General features: G+C 46.6%; 1 protein-coding gene across 4 annotated transcripts in view; it reads right to left on the bottom strand.

The window, feature by feature from the left end:
• The window catches only part of NTRK3 (neurotrophic receptor tyrosine kinase 3), a 179268-nt gene that overhangs the window by 9270 nt on the left and 147353 nt on the right, over positions 1-22645 (bottom strand). For 3 of the 4 annotated variants that reach the window (XM_021407493.1, XM_021407490.1, XM_021407492.1), the window contains 2 exons: positions 22191-22363; positions 18397-18640 (listed from right to left, as the gene is read on the bottom strand). In XM_021407493.1, the coding sequence (XP_021263168.1) occupies positions 18397-18640; positions 22191-22363 (417 nt within the window). Of the gene's footprint in view, positions 1-8294; positions 8370-18396; positions 18641-22190; positions 22364-22645 lie in introns of all 4 variants that reach the window. The other variant, XM_021407496.1, reaches the window with a different exon arrangement.

Raw genomic sequence — 22645 nt, 5'->3', positions numbered from 1 at the left:
GACTCTGAAAAGCCTTAAGCAGTACCAGCGCTGGGCTGAAGCCTCAGTTCCCTCCTGCTCTTCAAAGCTATTTCGAAGATGTTCCTGCAAACTCTCTGAGCGCAGCTTTTGCCTTCAGGTCCCGTGCCTTTGCTGTCCCCGTTGCGCTCAACGTGGGCTTAAAGACAGTCAACAAAGAGCAAAAAGCTTCCAACAACTATTTCAACTTAATTCTTTGTGTCCGCACTCTGCGTGTGTCCTGTACGCACCGTGATGGAAAGAACCAGATGGACTTGTTCAGGAGCATGGAGAGCTCAGGCAGGGTTAACACAGCACTGAGATGGGGGTGAGACCTTCCTGCTGTCAGCAGGACCGTTTGGCAAGGGACTACTGTTTCTTCCCCCCAGACGCACATATTGCGTTTAAACACGAGTCTAAGAACAAAGCCTGCCATTGACATTGTTTTTCCTTCCTTCATTTAGCAATCGCATTGCTTTATGACCTGTAATTCTGAATCGCCTTGAATCAAGCAGTGCAATTTGCAAGCAGGGACAGTGGCCTTTCTCCCTTTCCCCCTCATTTCTGCTCCACTGAGTGTGTTTTAATCCCACGGTTTCCAGCATTCCTAATGAGCCATTAACAAGCTGCCAATTACTTATGCAAATGGAGGGGGGGGGGGCAGACATGGAGGAGTGGCTGTAGCTAGAGGTAAATTCTGCTACGTCAAAACGGCCTGAGATAAATCAGTGCTTCTCTAAGAGCTGCCAGTACCCAAGAGTCCTCTCAGTTATATTATCTGCCATCTAAAAATGCCAGAGGTAATGCAGAGGATGGTTAAGAAAAGGGAAACAGAGGAGTAATCGTGCATATATTTTTAATTATGTTTGCCAGCAATCTGTTTGGTGTGCTCCTTACCATAGCTCATCCCTCCCCTCTCTTCCCATAACTCAAAGCAGCACTACCCACTGCTAGGAGAGGGGTCTGCCAAGAATCATGATCTCCAACATGAACATGGGACATGGACTGTGAGGAACCCCTGCTCATACCTCATCAATTGAGAAGGGACAGGGGCAGAGCAACTGCAGCTTGCAAAGCAAATGGTGCTGGGCTGGTTCAGTGGGCTGTGTGCAGATGGTGGCCTCGGTGGTCTTCTGCACCACAGCCCCAATATGGGCACCCCATTTACAGCACTAAACCCTTTTAAACTCCAGTCACCATCTAGCCAGTTTGTCAGGCACCACATGGATTGACAAATTTGTCTCCACCAGGTAGGAGACACCACACGCTTCTAGGGCAGACATGCTCAGGGACGTGCAATACCCATGAAACAGCACAGCTATCAGCTGGTTCCAACTTCAAAGGGAATCCATGCTCTGCAAAGACTGTGAGTACCAACAGAAATCATCCATGACTGATCTGCATTATCATTTTGTAGTGAGCTGGTAATGCTACAAGAAGTGCTTAATAGCTCAAACACTAATCAGATAGAGGCTAAGTTAAACCATCACAATGTAAGAAACATGTCCATCAGGATTCTGCTCTTTTGGCGACACAGAGAATGCAAATCAGCTCAGTTTCTGGCTCCAGAAAGTAGGAAGAAGATTTGACCAATAAATCCTAACCTGGTGATATAAAAACGAAGTCTCAAAGTGGCCTGAGAAATGCAGCTTAGGAAATAGTACCAATAAAGTGCTTGCACGTGCTATCACTCTATGCTAAAATACTTTCAGATTGGTATCTCATAATCTCCCCTTCCATCGTCCCTCTCTCTCAGCCCTGACAGTGCCTCCCCTCTGGGTAACCAGTAATGCTCTGTCTTTCTCTGTAGCCAGAGCCATTCCTGACTGACGACACTACATGATTTAGATAAGGCTCCATTACTTAACTTCTGGATGTTGGATAATCAGTTCAACTGCCTTGGCATTAATCATAATAATATTCAAGATTCATTAGGCTAGATTGTTTGGAAATCTATTTCTTGTTAATGTCAGTTTCAGTGAGCATAGGCCTTGCAGCACAGAGACACAAATTTAATACAACCCAGGGCATGGGATCTCCCAGTAGAAGCAGTCCCTTTCTGCACGGGATCTGACAGCCTGTCGTCGTGAGTGCTGGGTGAGCATGCTGCCTCTTGGCTTACCAGGAGTGCCTGTACACATATGCAGTGGCACACAGAGATGTTGAAGGGTCAGATGCTCAGTTCTGCTCATACAAGTCTTAGTAGCACCTGTTATAGCCAAAACTCGGGCAGAAAATTCACAAGCAATCATAGTATGCAGGCACAAAAGCTGGAAGTCTCTTTAAAATAGAGAGCTGCTCCTTCCATTTTTGAAAACATACAGTGCTTTACATCAGAGGATGGGGCCTCAGTGCTTTACCATGATGAAAAACTTTCAGCAGTAAAGTAGCTGGATCATTCCTTCTAGCTAATTTCCTGTTGACCAGTAGAGAATGGCTTCCAGTTATACAATTCCCAATGGCTTTTTTGGCCTGTTTAAGTACTTGGGGTTATGGTGCTTTTTTTTGGGTACAAGTTCTCCCCCTTTCATTGAATGATGGTTTCTCAGCAGGGAAATATGACAGAAATACCAAACAACTCCAGAAGATGCTTATGCTTTTCTCCTAATGAAGGCAGTGCAAGCACAGATGGCATCTCACACAAACACGTTGCAAGCCATGTTAAAATAAAAAGCTCATTATCAGAGGCTGCAGTGTCACACCTACTAACAAAGCGATGAAACTCATCAGTGCCAGGGGTAAGCTGTGCTGAAGGGAGAGCTGCGTTGTACCACAGAGACAAAGCCCAGCACCCCCACACACGATTTTGGCCACTGCAGAGACATGACGATTAGATGATGCTAATGGCTAAACTTCCTGAGACCTAAAGCCTCATTCATGTTGTTCTCAAGGTGTCCTTTCCATGCCTGCCTCAAACACCCCACCCCATTGGGCTCATTTCACAAACCCAGTAGGACACATCTGACTGTTTTTGCCATAAGACAGGACTGTTCCTTGGTGGTCAGCTCTCTGGGCTATGCAGGTTTTCCTAGAAGAGTCCTTAGACATCAGCTCTCCATTAGTGTTAGCCACAAGAGGAAGGATGGAAGGGAGAATGTGAGTCTAAAGAAACCACTAATGTTCTGCAGTGTCTGGTAGGATGAATGACCCCTGCAGACATATGCTGAGCAGACAGGACAGTCCTCAATTATGTAATTGCTGGAGCATTTACTCCAAGGGAAAACGTGACTACAAATACAGGGCTTAAAGCCTTGGCGGGTTTCACTGCCTCTGGATAAGCTGCAGGAGCCCAAGAACATCGGGTATGTGTACGCAGCACGCACAGGCAGTGACATTCAAGTCCATGTATAAAACAGCTTTACAGCCCAAAGAGAACAGCTAAAAAAAAAATCTGTTAAATTCCATTCTGCCCTCTGTCCTTTGTGAAGGAGGGACCTAAAGGTTATGCCAAGGTACTGATGGACACCAATCCAAATACCCCAGTGGCTACCCACTGTCTCCTTCAGGAAATCATAAGCAAACCTTGCTTACACAATGGAAGTTTCCTGCTTGCCACATAGCCTCATCTTCAGCACTTTATCCTTGCACTGACTTCTACATACTTCTCTCAGTAACATTTTCTAACATTCAGGTTCACAACTTCGCAAATATTTGCAATCAGGTAGCATATCCCATCCTTGGAGATGCTCCAGGTCAGGCTGGATGGGCTCTGAGCACCTGATCAGCTGTAGGTGTCCCTGTTCAGTGCAGGGTGTTGGATCAGATGGCCTTGAAGGGTCCCTTCCACTCAAACAATTATTTGGTTATGTGATCTCCCAGCTCTGTCCATTCCTTAGCCAAATTAATTATGTACAGCTCCTTCCATCTTGCCTCAAAAATCATTTGCTTTACCCCCTCTCTTTGCTTCTGCTTTACCTCTCCAGAGGCTGCTGACCTTATGGTGGGGCTGAGTCACAAGCCTATGGCTGTGTAATATTTAAAACAACAATTGCTGTAGAGGCGCACCCTGAAATTTCCATCTTACTGCTACTGGAATTTGGGGTTGACAATGAAAGGCATTTATCATTCTTCAAAATGCTCCAGGTGTTCACTTTGGTTGTGTGGAAAGACAGAGGGTGGCAGTCCAGAACATATGGTCTTGCTGCCCACCTCTTGCCCTGACCCATGGCTGTCCCACAGACACCATCCCGTGGGCAGGGCGCATCAGCAGATCCTCCATCACCAGCAGAGCGCTCCCTGATGAAACCTGGAAAGCAGCAGCAGCCGTTGCTGCCATTCATCCCCAACCTCCTGCAGACATAGCTCCTTCCAAGCCCTGCTTTGAAACCTATGGCAGACGTCCCTGCGATGGAGGTCTAATTATGTGGTAACTGGTGACCCTATAAGTACAGGGTAATCTGCTGCATAACACCACAGTAAATTATCCTGGTGCTTCTGTCTTTTCCACCGCAGCCTTCTGCAGAGATGGAAATACAGAAAGTCAAAGGGTAATTAGTCTTTGAGATTCACCCAAGCCAGCAAGGGGCAACCTGCAAGAGCCCACAGGCTCCGTGCAGGGCATGGGACCTGCTCAGGAGCCACCATCGTGGTGTCACCTTACCCCGCTGTCACTGGCACCATCACTTTCCTCTGAACCCATCAGAAGCAGCCAGGCACAGTCCCAGGCATTCGCACATCGCAACTTCATGAGAACCAGCACAGCTCTGCGCTCCCTCTTCCCATCATGGGATGCTCCACTCAGCTGCTACGGGGGGTTGGGGGCTGCTTGCTGACCCCCAGGATCTTTATGACAATGGAATTTATCTGCATACACTTTAGACTTGCTGATACCCTTCCCTCTGAAGAGCGTCACGTTTTTATAGTAACCACAGCAATGACGTTCAGATTATAGGCTAATAAAATACATCAATTTGTTAGGAACATTAAGGTGGACACTACAATTCTTACAACATTTAAATATCGGTTAGGAAAAAAAAAAGGCTTTCTGAGTGGATTTCTTTACCAAACAGGAGCACTGAAATAGAATGCCAAAATCCCACGTGCTGGTATACCCAGATCAGCTCTGACACCTCCCTCCCATGCCTGTTTCACTTGAATACCTGCCAAGTTAAATAAGCAAATGTGGTTTTGTCAAGTGAGACCTCCTCCTGAATGGCTCCAGCAGTTTATGCTCCATCCAAGCTTGGATGGCTCTCCGTGTGCCATCTCTCTGTGTTGTCTGGGTCAGAGCTAATGAGTGCTGATGGTTTGGAGTGAGCAAGACTGCACGGAATGAATCAGGAGCATCTGAGAGGACAGATGTCTTTGCAGCTCCATAGGTGGAATTTCATTCTGGCTTTTGTCACACTTTCTGCGTGCCCTTGGGCAGTGCAGCTGATAGCTCTGTGCTTCCCTTCCTAACCTGTAAAATGGGGCAGTGCAACTCACTGGCTTCTCAGAGGTGCTGTGCAGGTAATGGCTTGTACAATAAAGCAGTAAGTGGCACGAAGGAGCCTGCCGAGAAGGGGAAAAGATAGACAAATGTTTAGCTCGGGTTTAGTTATGCTTTGTAAAGGAGACAGAGGGTTACACAATGAATATTATGGAGAAGAATAGAAAGTTCTTTTGTTCTGTGAGCATTTCTGCCTTGTAACTGCACCTGATCATACAAGATTAATGGCAGGTGGTGATGTAAAGTATGTACTACATGGCAGAGACACAAAATGTGAGCTAAGGCCTCGCCGTTGTCATTACCTGACCTTGCACGTTCCCTTTTGCAGTCTCAGCTTTTTTGTGGATAGTATTTCTGGGCAGTTATTTTAAGAAAACTGTGTTAAATTTCTTGCTCCTGTGCCAGCAACCTGCCTTTCAGAGAGCAGGCCATGACTAAGCATAGGCTGGGAATTAGAGGGATCTACAAGTTAAAGCAATGAGATTCTGCTGTCTTCCCTGAGGAGCGCAGTTAATAGTGGCGCTTGATTATGAAAAGGATAAATCTGAAGTGATTGATGCAGCAGGGGATTGGATTTGATGATCCAGGGAATCCCTTCTAGTCCTCTCTACTCCTAATGAATTTGTTTCCTAAGGGTGGCACAGTGGGAGAAAACAGCAGAATGTGTAGATGCCTGCTGATGGCTGCTGGGTCTCCAACCCCAAACACAACCACTTCCCATCACCAAGAGGGGAGAACAGAGCTCTCTCCTGGTTCTGACTGTCCTGAATGTAGTAAATGGAGGTGGGTGCCAGGATCCTACCTACTGAGGACTTCCAACATCAACTTGCCTTGAACCAGTACAGACATTTCTCAGCTTACAGGTTCCCTATGTATTACCACTGTACTTACCTGTCTCCCAGCACCCTAACAACCGCATCCCTTGCAACCTCTTTTCTTTTTTTTTTTTTTTTTTAAATACACATCTCCTTGGTGAAGATGAGCAGGGATCACCTTTTTAAGAGTAGGAAACAAATAGACTGAATTTCCTTTGGTTACAGGACATTGGTACAACCTGCAGCCCAGCCCAAGGCTGGGATATCACTTCTTCCTCCCCATACAGCTAACTGAGCTCTCTGCTTTTCTATTCCTGTTTGGAAGGGGAAAGTGTTTTTCAACAGAAGTGTTCTCTAGTCTGGAATTTCCATCCTCTATCAAGCCAAAGGACCTGAGCCTGAAATGCCTAGGGCACAGTGCAAGGCTGTTTCAGAAGGGATGCAGAAGACAAGTGGTTATGCTCCTTTTTCCCCCTGAATAGTTATAATTTTTTAATTGCTGTTTGCTATTAAGTTAAAATACTGTGATTTCTGCAGGATCAAATAGTGCATGACAAGCTAAGGGAGTTTATTAATTAGCATGCATTCAAGGCTGGGAAAAAATAATAAAAGAAGCAACACGGCTGAAGATGATAGCTGTAAATATGACATAAGTGTGGCCTGTTGTGACATTTTAGCCAAGGGGAGGCTGTCTTATTAATACTGGCCATGCAACTCTGAGAGTGAGGAGAAATCTCCAAAATGTGGCTGTTCGCAGACACGTGCTGCATAGCTCTGGGGCCTGATCCTGCAAATAATAGGTGGTACAGCACTTCTGGGTGTCAGTGCTCCCTAGGCTTCCCCAGGCATGGCTCACACAATGAGTGCTAAGTCCAGTGGTAAGTGGCAGCAGGATCAGATTTGCAGCATGCTGAGCATTTTGGATGAAAAGAGCTATAAAGAAGTCACATATTATTATGTCGCATTGCAAAGGTCAACTCTGGTATTTGTTCTGTCATAAGAACATGATTGAAAGGCAAAAAAAAATAGTGTCAGGGCACAGAGGGAAATCGTTTTTTAAAAACTGCCTTCAGGGCTGAGGATACAAAATTACATCAGAGCTTAGAACTAAATTCCCATCCACACCCTGCAATTCAATTTTGCCTTAGAAAGGGATAAATGTAACAAAATCACCTTTTGGTGGCACCTCTTCTTACCCACTGACACATCCCCTGTAAAATCAGCAGGAACTAAACTCACACCCCAGCATGATTCCAGCAGAGCCCTGTTCTGGCACCAGGAAAACATTGAGAAACAACATGGAGGATCCACCTCATCATGCTCTGTACAGTGTCTTTGGGTGGATTAGCTCAATTCCAAACAGACTCAGCCACCACCTTGGCCAACCCAAGTTCCTTTGCTCCGCCAGAGCACCAAACCCATCTTGATCTCTGTACACCAGTTGAGGGAGGAGAGTGGTGGGACTGGGCTGCTTTCAATCCACTCAAACACAGCTCCAAGCTGCTCAGACACCAGAGCTGTGTCTAGACTAGCAAACAAAAGGCACGAAGGCTGCTATGCAACAGTCCAGCTGTTCAAATGGACAGGTTTGGGGTCATGCCAAATCAATAGTACCAAAGCAATTGATGAGGGAACAGCATGTGGGCATGGGTGACAGGTTGATGGTTGGACTAGATGATCTTAGTGGTCTTTTCCAACCTCATTGATTCTACGATTCTATGAGTCAGGAATTCCCATTGGGTGGAGCGAACACCATCCTGCTTGGAGGCAGGAGAGGTTTAGCTGCATGGAGATAAACCAGAGGACATCCCAAACTGTTCACTAGTACAGACACAGCCTGAACACCTATGGAGGAGGATTGTACTGAGGACTTTTGCCTTCATCCCACATACCCTCTCTGTACAGCCAAGCCCCAGAGAGCTGCTGCAGTAGAGAAGCATGAGCAGTTCCCCTTGCACATGAGAGCCCCTGGGATGCCAAACGCACTGGACCCAACCTAGTCCCAGAGCCCCACGTGTTGTTCCATGCCCCAGCGGTCAGGATCCACTCACTGTTGCAGCTGCCGACGGTGCCAGTCTGTGTCGCTGCCACGCTGCGCTGAGCTGGCCCTTCGGACGCGGCCCTTCCTGACAGTGAATGGGTGAAAACAAGGGAAGGAGACAAACAAAAAGAGAAGGGGAGGGTGAGAGAGGGAGGGAGGGATGCGGGTGATGAAGCAAGGGGACAAGAAGGGAAAGGGTATGTCTTTAACTGAACCACATGTCTTTCACTGGCTGCAACACCCCAATGCTGCACAACCCTCTCTATGAGGGCACGGGATGGCTGAGACCCCACGGTCACTGTCACCTGCATCAGTGCAGAGGGAGAGTAAGGGATGAATACTGAAGCTGGGCAAGAGCCAGTGGATGCTCTGGCTTCCTCAGACATCTCCCTGCCAGCCAGGCCCCATCCTCTGGTGGTCCTGAGTGCCTGTCTTTCTCTCTCCACAGGTATGGAGAAACTGGAGAAGTTTTAGGAGACGAGTGGTTCCTGTGGATCTACTACTTAAGCATCCAGTTCCTCATCCATCACCAGTCCTCCTGGGCATGGCACAAGGACCTATCCAGCTCAGCCAGCAGAGAAATCCCTGATGTCTTCACTCAAGTAGTCAAGCATAAGGTCATCTTTAGCCCAGTGTCCCCATGAAGCACCTGGTACATGACTCTACTGTTCTCCAAAAGTCTGCTCCAGGTTGGGGGAAGAAGAAAGGACCTCATCCCACATCTCCCAGTCACCCACAAAACTGCCAGTGAACCCTGGGAAGGGACAAGGGAATTGGAAAACACAGCTCTACATTTTCTGTGTATCAATGCAGGAAGATTTGGGGAACGGGAGGGAGGGGAAGGGTTAGGGATCTCAGTGCACAAATTAAAAGTGAATGACTAGCAGAAGGACTGCTGGCTTTCTAGTCAGATCTTTGTGTTCCCACCAGGACAAAAAGGAAACAAAATCCTGAGATGAAAGCACAGTGGTTTGAGGGGAGACTTCTGGCTGTGGTCCCTGGGTGCTCAGGCTGACAGCTGCCCAGGGAAAATCAAAAATTAGGGCTTAGGGTGTGCCTGGCTCATCATCACCCCGGGTGCCTTCCCACCCTGCTCCAGAGGTGAAAATTGAGCTGCTAAATGTAGCTGACAGCTCTTTCTGCTTGGGGAATTGCCCTGTGACTGACTGATTCGCCTCCCTTCCCAAGAAGTTGAGGTAGGAAATGGGTGGAGGAAAGGCCTAGCAAATTGTTTCATGATGGTTGTTTAAATTGCCTCTGCATTACGGCTTTACAGTTAGGGGAAAAAGAAAAGAAAGATCTCTCGCATAAATCCGCATCCTAAAGCCAGCTGTGGCAGAGGTATGGACACTGGGAGGAAGTGGAGCAGATGAAGTCATCAGCAGTGGGGAAAAACATCAATATAATATAGTGCAGAACAAAGCAAATTCTACCTCAAACACAGAGCTGAAAGAGGAACATCTTCTCCTGTCAGATCTATTACCATGCGTTTATTCCAATAACAAATAACTAACCCAGAAGTAACCCAAAACTGATTTATTCCTCCTTCTAAATAAATATGAAGAGGCAGCCGAATCTGACTCTAAAAACCACTGATCTCATATGTTTTTCTTGTATGTATTGGAAAAATTAGGAGTGGAGTTTCTGCCTTACTGCCAAGGGATGCTGGCAAAGCATTTCAGCTATAGATATTGTATCTTGTCACTAATGACTGCAGGGAACTAAAAGGGATTTGGATTTTTTTTTAAAGCTTCACATTAATTGATAATTTGGTCTCAGAATCCACAGTGGAACACAGGATTTACTATATTGGATCAGTCTAGTAGCCCATCAAATCTGGCATCTTGCCTCAGTGATGCTCAGAAAAATTACCATCCGTTGTCTTTGCTTGTAAGGTTGCTGGCTGTTTCTGTAAGGCCATACAACTGCAACAGAGGAAAGGCCTTCCAAGCCTCTTTAAGACCCCGAAACTTGGGTTTGGCTGGGTTTGCAATAATTCCTGTATTATATCTTTTCTAGTGCAAGGAAGAAACCCTGAGTACAAACACTTCCAACAGACATGCTGCTGCTTTTCCTCTCGGTCACCACAGCTCAGAGGAGGTGAACCTTTGTGTTTTCAGAGGGCAAATAAATGAAAACACAACTGGGGCCGAGAGGAGAGTGAGATGCCTTGTACCGAGCAGAACAATATTGATTAGGCAATATAAAGATTTCACTCACTAATTCCTTTAGCAATCTTATCATGTGTTGCCCGCATAATTGAATGGGAAAGAGAGAGGTGGAATCACTTAAGCGTTCAAAGCTCAACACACCAAGAAAAGATTCCTATTTTGTGTGTGTGTGCAATTTTGTGCATCGTTGCCCCTTGATTGTACATTGAACATGCTCTCTTTGACAGCCTAGTCCTAAACAGCCTGTTTATTAAAGACAGCTGCTTGCAAATAGGGGCTTTCTCCATCCAGCTGGCGAGGAGAAGGAGCTCTCTGTGGCTGGGAGAGGGGTAGGACTACGAAACGGGGAGGAAACAGGGGTGGAAGCCCATGGGAGCCCTGACCACGCAAGAATCTAGAGGGGAAAAAAAAGAAGTGCTTTTTTCCATGTAAATAACTTAATTAAGGAGTCTCCAATTCGTCTTGAAGCGCGGCCTGCCACGTTGGGGAAAACCTTTAAGTCTTCCTTGCTTGAAAAACCACTACTTCACATGATACACTGACAAATAAATAAAAAGCAAGCCAAGACATAATTTATCCATACTCCCACTAAACTAGCCTACAACTTCTCTGCCTCCAGTTCTCTCACTGATCACGCTGAGGGCTGGGGCTGCTCCCCACCTTTCCCGACCAATTTGTGAGCTCATGGCCATTGTAAGGAGAGCTGGGCCATGGTCCTGCAGGTGGGGAAGCAGTAGAAGACCACTGAACAGCTGGGAAGCAACAGGGAAATGGGTCCAACAACACAGACAAGAGAAGATGGATCTCCCTTCGGTGGCAGTGCTTCTTCCAAAGTGCAAACTGTTTTTTTTTTTATTATGTCCAGAAACACATGGTTACTGGTGCACCTGGGGCTAAATTAATGCAGCTTGCTGGCATACGGTTCTCCACCTTCTGCTCTCACTACACTTTTAACTAGATTGTTTCTGCTAAAACCCAGAAACAATCACCTCTTCTGGATTACCCCATAGAAAACCTTCCCTTGTTTCTGGTAGTACTCCAGAGGAGAACATTTCAACTGGATTTCCATCAAGGGAGACTCTGACCTTCTATGTATCTCAGTTTTTCAGCTAATTTTCTGAATGAGTAGGGGCAGCAGGAGGAACAGAGCACATTACAAGCAAGCAGTAGGTGAATATTCACTCTTGGATAGGTCTACTATACAGATGGGTCCTCCAAACACCCTGATCTGCCTGCTCAGGGAAGAGGAATCCTAGAGGGTCTTTAAAGGTACCTTGTAACTGAAACAATTCTATGATTCTACTACTCAAGAGAAAAAAACTACTCTAGGATAGGTTAGTGTAACACTAAAATGCGATAGAAGGTACAGCAATAATAGTGGGGTAGCAAAGTCCTCAACTACAACAAACAAGGACAAGCCCAAATACAGCAGCCATGGACACAGAAACAAAGGAACAAAAATTGCTTACCTTTAGAAAACCTCAGGCATGCAAAGCTCTCCAGGGAGATACTCTCACCTCCACTGCCAACCCTTAAATGAGATCTGGGAAGGGGTGGATCCTGGCTTCACCCCCTTCCAGTCACTCAGGTGAATTGCATGCACCTGAGCTCCCCTGGGTTGGCCCTGCCTTCCCACCAGGTGCTCAATCACAGGTTCAAGCTGTGACTTAGCATTTCTGCTACAGTTAGGCTCACAAATAGTTTCCTTCACCTCTCTAGATCTGTATGCTGTGTTTGATAGTCCCTAATAGATTATTTTGCTTCTACAACTCTGTTCAATCCCTTTTTCATCCATCTCAGTTGCTGGCACCTACCATATTCTAGAACAAGGAGTTCCAACACTTTCCTACCCACTGTGGTAACTCCATTTGATCTGAACCCACCATGAACACCACCAGCTGTCTTAGATCAGGATAAACAGAACAATGAACAAATCCTCCCTGTTTGTCTACAGAGGTGACCCCAGCAAATGAGAGGTCAGGAATTAAAAACCATCAAGAAGCTAAACTGAAAGGCTGTAGACTGCCCCTGCAATCTGGAGTTCAGTGTGATGGTTGGGAGAAAGCAAAAACCTCAGTTCAAACCTCTGGAAATTGGACTGAGTTTGGATTGAAAGATCATATGTTTGATTAGCTCTTAGTGAGTGTGTGAAGGTTTAGGGGACACATGGAGAGGTTAAACGTTTGGGTGAACATTGAGACTGTATTAAATAAAATATCTGAGCCAAATGACTTGCACTGGAGCAGCAACACATCCCAGCCAGGAGAAGTGGCGAGCATGGAGGTCAAGTGCTGTGGCAGGGAGTTTTCCCAAAAACAAACTGCTCTTTTGTGTCTTTGCTTCAAAGAAGATGTCAGTAGATTCCGAGAGCTCTGTACCTGCCATATCCCTCTCATTACTGAAATGAGATAAATGGCAACAGCATGAAAACAGCCACTGAAGCAGGAGAAAGACAGGTTGACAGTGAGGAAAAGGGAGGGGGGGACAAGGTGCAGACAGAGGGCTTGGCAGGGTGGAGAATTAGGGCAATTACCATTTCTGAGAAAATGCCAGAAATACAACACAACCTAATTTCCCCAATTAATTCGTCTGCACTTGAGCTGCTTTGTGTGAAGGGCTCTTCATGTTTCAAACAGGAGGAAGGGAGGGGTGGGGGAGCAGAGACTCTTCAACGTTTGTTTTTCCCTCAGTGTAGAAATGGGCAAGAGTTGAGAAAAAATGTCTGTCTAAAACACAAGATGATGTTGTTACATCTTCCTTCCAGGAGATAAGGAACTGTGCCACGAATTCAATTTGCAGAGGTTTATATTGGAGCCATGGAGATACCAGGGACCAGCACATTCAATACCACACTGATTTTCCTGCACGCTGAGCACACGACGATGAGCACAAAGACACTTACCCCACAGCCCCACAGCAGAGTGGTTCCCTCACCTCCCCTCTTTCCAGTCTCATCACCATGTAAGGGGAAATTGGCTCTTTTGCCCCCAAACCGCTAACTGGAGCAGCTGTGAGGCACTGTGCTGCAAGCCACGTGCCTCATGGGACATACCGAAGGAATGATTGCCATGAAAACAGGGACAGAAATAACAAATCAGGGGTTGGGATGAAGGGGACACATAAGTAAACAGATACTATAATATTTCCAACAGCATATGCAGGCTCCTGTACATAGCAAGACTATAGACCTGCCCGGCTGGCCCATCTGAACCATCCCTGGGGGTCTCCAGGGAAGAACTCCAGGTCACTCCAGGACTTCCCTGCTCTTACTTTGGACATGCCCTCCAGGATCCCACCTAGTACAGGAGTAAATGAAAGCTCTTTCACCCCTAAGTCCTCTCCATAGTATAACATATATTTACAGATATGAAACCTTCCCAACGCTCTGGGAGATAGGAGGAGAGAGAGTAGCACGCTGTACTTTCCACCTGAGAGAAGAGGCAGAAGAGATAAAAGGTGGTGATTAACCACTCAGCATCTGCTCAGCATTTACCTGCTGGAAATTGAATTTTGCTGGAAGCTGAATGTGGTACACGCATTGTACCTTCTACACAACACTCTTCACCACTGTCTGCACAGCCAGGAACTGAGCTTGCCTTCTTAGAATCATAGAATGGCTTGGGTTGGAAAGGACTTCAAAGATCATCTTGTTCTTTCACCCACTGACATTGAAGCATTGAGTCTCACTAAATCTGCTTTCAGTGTAAGCCTCGTCTATTAGTCTTATCAACCACGCTGAATGAGTCTCCAAAGGAACATGAACCAGGCAGCTGTTAAACCTCACTGATCTATTACTTGCATGGAAACTTCTCTGGAAAATTAGTTGACTGCAGCCCAGGAGAAAGAAAACAGTTTTGATCTCCAGGGGATAAGAAATAGAGTAAGAGTTGGTCTAGATGGGAAAGGGAATCTCACAATGAGCACTGAAAATTATAAAAAATACGTGTTTTTTTTTTAAATCTAACCATATTAAGAAAAGAGAAGAAAGAAAATGCTTACAGAGTAAACCTTCACGCTTCAGAGGAGGAGGCATCTGCCAGAGGAATCCTAGACTTTTTAAAGAACGCTGACCTAAGGCCAAAGTCATAGCAGAAATGTTGTCTTGGCAGCGATGGTCTAAGGATGAGAGAGCCAAGGTTCATAGGAAGAGATATTAATCTTTTATTAAATCAACTGATATCACCTCAAAAAAAAAAAAAAAGAAAGCTCAGAGAGGACTTGTGTGTCTAAAATGTTCTTTTCTTCCCTCTCCAACAATATCAGATGTTTAATAAAAGATATTGCTTCTTCCTGTAAACCTTGTCTCTCCCAAATCCAACGAGCACTCCAAAGTGTTGAAGGCGCAGAATTCTTCTGTGCATTTTTTATTGTGTTTTGAGCTCTGTGTTGTCAGAAATAGAAACTTATTTACAAAGCCATTTGCAAACCCGCCATGTGTCCTTTATTATTCTTTTTTTATAAGCAGGTGTCCTCCCCACGATGAACAGCAACCTGGGGCACGTTCAGGACAGACCTCTGGAAAAGGACGGTGCTCAATTCCTCAGAGGTTTCAAGCCCAGCCTGGGCTTTGGGGCAGGATGCCAGAGGGGTAGGACACAGCAGAACTGGACAGAGGGACGTCTTCATGAGATTCAATGCCTGCATAAATCCTTCCTTTACTCAACCCGTGTCTTCGCTGCTGATGTCCCACCCATGGCAGCACATAACCTTGGAAGTTATTAAGGACTGCTGACTAGGATTTAAGGCTGCTCTCTTCTAAAGATAAAGAAATACTGCCCTTTCCCTGGGTGTCTGCCAAATGACTTTGTTTGGGAGCTGGATTACTCATTCTGGGGGAAGAAAGGGAACTGATCTTGATCTTGCTCCATGGGCAGGCACCAGATGCGCTCAGTGTGGCTGGGACACAACGTCCCTGACCCACAGCAGCCAACCACCTGGTGTCACAGTCCTGAGACATCCCTAAAAAATCCCTTGCTCATGTATTTTCTAGAAGGAAAACAAGTGGAAAAAAACTGCTCCTGAACCTTTTATCTCCCTTACAGATCTGTTCCACCCTGCATTCCTATAGAGACCTAAATGAAAGATCACGTGGCACATTACACAACACATCCCAGAAATGATCCTTCAGTATCCCTGACTTGTCACACAAGTGTGGGCTACTTCTCCCCATCTCCCCTGTACCTCCACCTTCCTCTGCTTTCTGACCTGATGCCATTTCACTTCTCCCCTGCCTACACCTCCACAACCATCAGGGATATTATGCACAAGGAAAAAGATGCACCTGTCTTCAGGCAGAGCGTGGAGAACCTTGGAGAGAGAGGAAACAAACCTCTCTGCTGCTTTTGTTACGCAAATGTTTGTTTTCCATACCCAAATGTGTGACAGGAAATTAAGCAGTTCACCTTTGTAAAGCACTTCTGCATCCCACAAACGCAGGAGGCAGATGGTGTTTTTTCTTTGTTTTAGAAGATAAAAAATGGGAAGGAGATTGAATGCCTATGAGTTAATCATCAGCCTGGAACGCACTCACATACCCACATGCCAATCTATCCGTGCTCGTGGGGCTTGGGCAGCAGCAAACACAGGGACCCATCAGAGTGAGAATCCTCCAGACACATCATCTGGGGTCAGCTTTGAGGCGTCATCGTCCACTGCGTTCCCAGAAGATGCTATTTTGTGGAATTCTTCCTAGGCTGCAGCTTGGGCACACTAAGCAGTATTTTATAGAAATCTCCTGAAACAGAACTTTGCTCCAGGTTCCGCCTCTGGGAACGGCAGGTTGTGTCAACAGCAGAGATGTTGTGCACAAACATCGAGAAGCAGCCTTGGGAGTTTTACCATGCTGGTTGTGGATGTGACCAGGGACAGCACAAAGGAGTTTCAAAGCTCAACTCTTCAGCCACATCTCCACCTTCCATGGGGGAGGCCCAGGAGCAATGTGGTTCTAGTGCTTGAGGTCATTTGTTCTCTCTCTCCATTCAAAAACTCTCACTCAGGGAACCTTGGTGGGTTTTGTGGTGGGTCTGTGTACTTGAAAAGATTGTCTCAGGAGCCTTGAAGAGACAGCTTTCATGCCAGGGATGCTGGGAATTAAAGTGGTGAGGAATACAGAGCAGAAGTGCACAACTTTTGTGAAACCAAACTGTTCATCTTACCCATGTTGCAGGAGAAAGTAAATGCTTCTTCATAACCAAGTAAATATGAGTAGTCGAAAGTGTAATTTCCTAGGATCTCTCTTTGGATAGCAACAGAGAAAAGGTCTCTGTGTATGTGGAGGTCTGAGTTAGTGATCTAGAGTTCTAAAGGTACCAAATGGTAAGCGGGTTCTTGCTTTGGTCACACACAGTAATTTGTGTGAACAGAGAAGTCCACGAGCAGAGCCTTACGACATGGCATGAGAGAGCACAGAGCAACCATCAGCAAAGCGCTTTGCACAGACAGGATGAGGTCTACAGGACACCACAGAGAAGACAAAATATTCCACTACGGTGAGCTGGCCTATGAGGATCTCTGCAGTTCTCACTTCTTGGGGGCCCTCTCATCCAATTCCCATTTGCTGAAGGACCCAAGCAAGAGCATGGATAATCTCACAAGCTGCTTCTTATCCTCCCCTGTGCTCTGCTCTTCCCTACTCACTATCTACTGACGTTTCTGCAGTGATGGGATTGTAGCCACCTCATCACTGCCCGGTCAGTCCACTGAGACCTTTTCCCATCGTGGGCTTTTGTGCTGCACAGGGAAGATTGGTTCCTTCACTGGTAATTAAACTTAGTGATAAGGCTGTGTGCTGGCCTTGGAGAGATGACGTCTCAGCAGAAACCTGATCATCTTTTTTTTTCCTCCCCAGCTCCACTTTGCAACTTCCTATCACGTAAAGAAAACCTTTGCCATCAGATCAAGCCCACAGGTCAACCCTTTCTTAGGTAACTGATAGAAATCAGCCTCAGAGCCAAACATCTGCACTGTCACCAGAAATAAACCAGCCTTACACCAAGCACCAGGCAAAAACCTCTGTTCTTTCTCCTGAAAAGCGCTTCCCTGCTGGTGGGTGGCCCAGCCACAAATCCCTACACCGTTGTGCTCCAAACATTTTGTACATCCCAATTTCTCAAGCTGAGGAAGAGTAAGAAACATGCATTCCCCCCCAAGGGATGCTGCCATCCCAGGCAGATAGGGCAGTGCAGCTGGGCACAAAGGCAAGGGGACAGCACAAGCATAAATCGCAGAAGATAAGGCTGGAAAGACATTTCTGACTCATCGAGTCAGTCCCCAGAGACTAGTGCAGGATTAGACTCTGCACTAAACCCAGGCATTTTTATCTAGTTGCTTCCTGGACTTCTTTAATGACAGGCCCTCAGCAACCTACCTCTGGCAAATTATTCCATTGTCTAAATGATGTCCCTGCTGGAAAAAGTGTTTTTGAGGTTGAGCTTAAATTGCCTATTATTTCCTTTTCCATATTTTATGCACTTATCAGTCAGTCTTTCAGTTGCCTTTCCTCTAGGTCCCTGTATTAAGTTTCTTTAATCTAACGCAAGAGGTCACAGCCTGTAGTCTTTTAATCATCTTTGTCACCCTCTTTGGATTACCTCCAATTTATCAAAGCCTTTGTAAAAAAGAGGAAGAAAAATAGGAAGGAAGGAAGATCACGATGACATCAGAGTCATCCCAAAGTGTGTGACTGTGCTGGGGTATCACAGGGAGCTCTGTGTGTAGGCATCTGCATGGATGTCTGAACTACAGGCGTGTCCAGGACCAAAAGGAGTGAGGACAGTGGTTCAGGGATCAGGCAAACACAAGTGTGCCTGATGGACATGTGTGCATGTTTCACTGAGGGAATAACCAAATGAGTGAGCCCAAAAGCTCCAAAAACTGATTAACTGTCACATTTCCTAGTCTCCCTTCACTCTGAGCATTGGACGGCCACTGGAGCTGCCTTACCCTGTAGTAATCAGTGCTGTAGACATCTCTTGACATCCCAAAGTCTCCAATCTTCACCAGCAGGTTGGCTCCGACCAAGCAGTTCCTGGTGGCCAGGTCTCTATGGACAAAGTGCTGGGAGGCAAGGTACACCATTCCAGAGGCGATCTGGCTAGCGATGTGGAGCATCTGGGATAGCCCTAGCTCCCCTTTGGCTTGTCGAGGCTGCCCATCCACGAGGATCATAGCATCTGGGCCATGTGCCCTATAGGGAGGAAGAAGCAAAAAGCATAGAGTTGGGTCTCAAAAGTGACCAGGAGATAGGAATCCCATATGGTTGCTGCTCCTGCTGGGCTGGGGACTAACCCCCAGCTCTGTATTGTGAGGATGGACATACAGCTCCAGGGGAAAGAAAAAAAGAAAATCTTAGAGAACGAGAGGTTGGGTGAACATTCGGTGGGTGAGTAGGTGCCATACATACTTCTATCCTTACTCTTCTCCAAGAAACCTCTTACAGCCACAAGTAGAAGACAGACTGCTGGGGCAGAGGGCCCACTAGCTTGATGCACCATGGCCATTCTACTCTCTGGCAAGACTGGTGTAAAATGAATTGGCTTCCAGATATCTATGTGTTTGCCCTAGTTAATTCTTATACCTTGGAAACATTCCCAGATGTGGAGCTGCCACCCTCTTTTCTTCCCCAGCTGTCATATTCTTGTTGCTTACTCTATTAATCCCATACAGCCTCTTCAATTTCATCCACACACCTTGTCACCTAACAACCTCCTCTTGATATACCGATACAACCAGAGATCACAGGCAAGGTTTCAGAAGAAAACTGGCATCCCTGGAAAGTATTCTTCATACCCTAAACTGTCCCAGAGGTAACACAGGTGCTGTGAACTCTGAAGGCACAAGCAGAGGTGCAGGGGTAATGTTTGAATGTCAGCAGATGGAGAGAACATCCTGGACAACAAAAGACAACATTCTGCTGAACAAAGTGCGTTGTAAAGGCGGGACTTGAGGTCAGGGTCATTCCTGTTCTGTCCCCCTTTACATCCTCTCCCTAGCTGTGTACCAGGCCTGTCTTTGCTGCGCTCCTTCTGTGATGTCTCTTTCCCCGATGGAGCTCACCCTGCTGTGGCCTCTTTGAAGGTGGAATAACAAAAGCCCTCATATTTAGGGAAAAGCAAGAGATTTTGCTGCAACTTTCCTCCTTGTGACTAAGATGCAGTACAGCATCTCCTCTGAAGCTTTCATACTGTTCACACTGAAATAGTTCCTGGTGTTTCACCCTGTTGTCGGCAGTAGCCCTGCAGAGAGCCTGCAAATTAAAATGCACACACAGAGCTTTCCCTCCTTGACATGGGACCGAACAACCCACAAGACCTAAATTGTTTCTCTCCTTTGTTTCCTGATTGCTCTATTGGGCTTAGGGCAAACCAAGGAATCCAGACATTTGGGGATCAATCCATAGTTTTTGAAATGCTGCTGTGTTCAGTTACCTCCTGCTGCCCCGCCACCAGGGACATGGCCCCAGGGGTCCCCTCCTGCCATCTACTTCTAGAACAGCTGGAAGAGGAAAGGAAGCCCAGAGAGCTGAGGAGCCAGCAGTGTTTTGGGAAGCCATGGGTGGGTGATACCGCAGCGAGTGTGGGATGGGCAGGACAAGCAATGGTTTCTAAAACCATGCTGGACATCTTATGCCAGTAGTGCCTTGCAGTTACACCATATTTAACTGTGCATGATACCTGGTGTCATCAAGAGTAAGTATTCCAAGATGAGAAGTGAAGGACATAATACCATCTCATTACTGCCACCTTTTTCAGATACAGTAATTGCCTCCAAAGAAATGTCTGCATATGATGGGAACAGGTCACATTTAAAACATGATGAGCCAATGCCTTTCTTTCGCTGGGTCCCTCTACATCCTACTATACAGGATTTATCTAGCTATGTCCTGCATAATACATATTCCTCCCTCCTCTCTCCTTCTCCATCCCACACGGGTGTAGTCCAGAAGGAAGGAGTATCAGCTCACTCCTGAGATTAACTGGAGGGATATTAGTGCATTTGGTTGCATCAAGAAGATGCAGGGAACACAAAAAAGGATCTCCCCATCTCTTCTTGGAGCAAGGGGTTTGCTTCAACTCCACATCAAGATCATAAGATTGGCTGGTCCCTGTCAAAGAAGTGTGGCTTTTGTTTTGTTTTTTCCTTTTTCTTCTTTTTTAGGGTGTGATGGAGGCTTTTGTCAGTATGAGGAAGAAAATCACCTATGCGTGTGTGCTGAAGGAAAGGGAGGAAGTGATGGAGGTATTTGTCGAGATGAGAGGGAATGCAGTGGTTGCAGGCCTTCAGAATGGAGTCTGAACACTCAGAAGCCCCCACTTGGCATACACTGGCCCTAGGAATGCTGTGCTCCCCACAGTGCTGTGTCTGTATTTCTCCAGAGCCCCAGTAAAACCTGCTATCTGCCAAGGGAAACCTGAATCCTGCATCACCCACTGACCCCCTTGCAAGCTTCCATCTTGAGTCCTACCTGGCCAAAGATGTCATCCATCCAGAGCATGAGACAGAGGATGACCTATATATTCAATCTGCCTCTACTATGCCAAAGTGAGGGGAGGAATCAATGCAGGTATGTTCCCAGCTCAGCCACTGCCCTGTGGATGCTCCAAGAGAGCTGCAGACAGCTTGGCCCTGCTTGAAAAAATCATAGAATGGCTTGGGTTGCAAGGACCTTAAAGATTATCTAGTTCCAACCTCCCTGTTGTCCGTGGGCAGGGTTGTCCGTAGGATCCTTCCCCGCTGCCCTTCTGGTGTAGGTGATTGCTTTGAAATGAAAACCTCAGGAAAGGATTCATTTTCTTGTTTTCCTTGATCAGAAATTGATTGTGATGATGGAAATATAAAGCACAGAGTATATCCCAGCCCCAAACCTAAATCTGATGTGCTCGAGCTTCTTGTTCCCACTGCAATCATGCTCACACTTAGCAGTCAAAGCAGGAAAATATCAAGGGTCCAATTTTGTAAATACTGGGAAATAAACCTACTAATTATTTCAAGAGGTAAGTACCACTCCACTTGCATGCAGGTTTCAGAGCATAATTTCTGTATCGTGGGAGAGCAGCACCACAAACATCCTCCCACCATTGCTCTCTGCCCCTCACCACTGGCAGATTCAGGGCACACAAATTATCTGCTAATGAATGGTGACTGGTGGGGGTCCAGCAATTTGCATCTCTCTAGAGGCATGGGAGGCAATTATGGCACTTTATCTGGCACTGCCCATCTTCTGGAGTGGCGTGGTGCCACAGGTTAGAATATTTTGTCTGCTGAGATCTAGGGCACAAGAATGGACTGCACAGACGCTACCTAGCCCCCTCCTAAATTTCTCTTTTCTTTTCTGAATATAGAAACGCAAACTCCAAATCAGTAAATGCCCAGGACAGCAATCAGATGAAGGATTCCAGAAAGATCCTCTCAGGAGTATTTTAGTTCTGGTGCTATTGAACCAGTATCTGGGTGAGTCATGGCTGGTGACCTCCCAGACTTGCAGGGGTGGGAGAAGAAACATCTGGTTTCTATCCATAGCTCACCTGGACAACCCTTGGGACTACCAAAGAGGAAATGTGGGGTAGGACTCCAAGCACCAAATCTACAGAGGGCCATCCACCTCCTTTGAACTACCTGCTCGCATTACCCAGCCCACCACCATCCACACGACTGTGGCTCTCTGAAGCACCACAGATCTATGACAAGCCACTCGGGTACAGCTGTGCTGCATCTGCCATGCCCTCCTTTGCACATACCTCAGGAACTTGTTCAGGTCCCCATGCTTCATGTACTCAAAGACCATGATGAGCGGGTCGCCATCACCACACACACCATAGAACTTGACGATGTGCTCATGCTGCAGGTTGGTGAGCAGCTCTGCCTCCCTCTGGAAATCCTTGCGGGCTGCCAGTGTGGGGTCTTTCAGCGCCTGAAAGAAGGGACACATATGTATGGGATGGGCAAAACCAGAGGGGGCCAAAACCAAAGGGGTTGTGGTATCGAGGAGGAGCTGATGAGGACGGGAGAGGATCGAAACCGCTACCACCGCCCAGTTGCACCAGGAGAGCTAGCAGCCGGTACTGGTGGCACCACCTCAGCATTTTGTTCGTATATTTACCAGCTCAGTGGGGTGTCCAACTCATTTCCCAGGAAGCAGCAAACATGCCTCAGAGGGTAATAGCTTCCAATTATTCCCAGCTTGGGCAGGATT

This window comes from Numida meleagris, chromosome 9 (assembly GCF_002078875.1).
Source record: "Numida meleagris isolate 19003 breed g44 Domestic line chromosome 9, NumMel1.0, whole genome shotgun sequence".
NCBI lineage: Eukaryota > Metazoa > Chordata > Aves > Galliformes > Numididae > Numida > Numida meleagris.
This window is presented reverse-complemented; position numbering and strand designations above follow the sequence as displayed.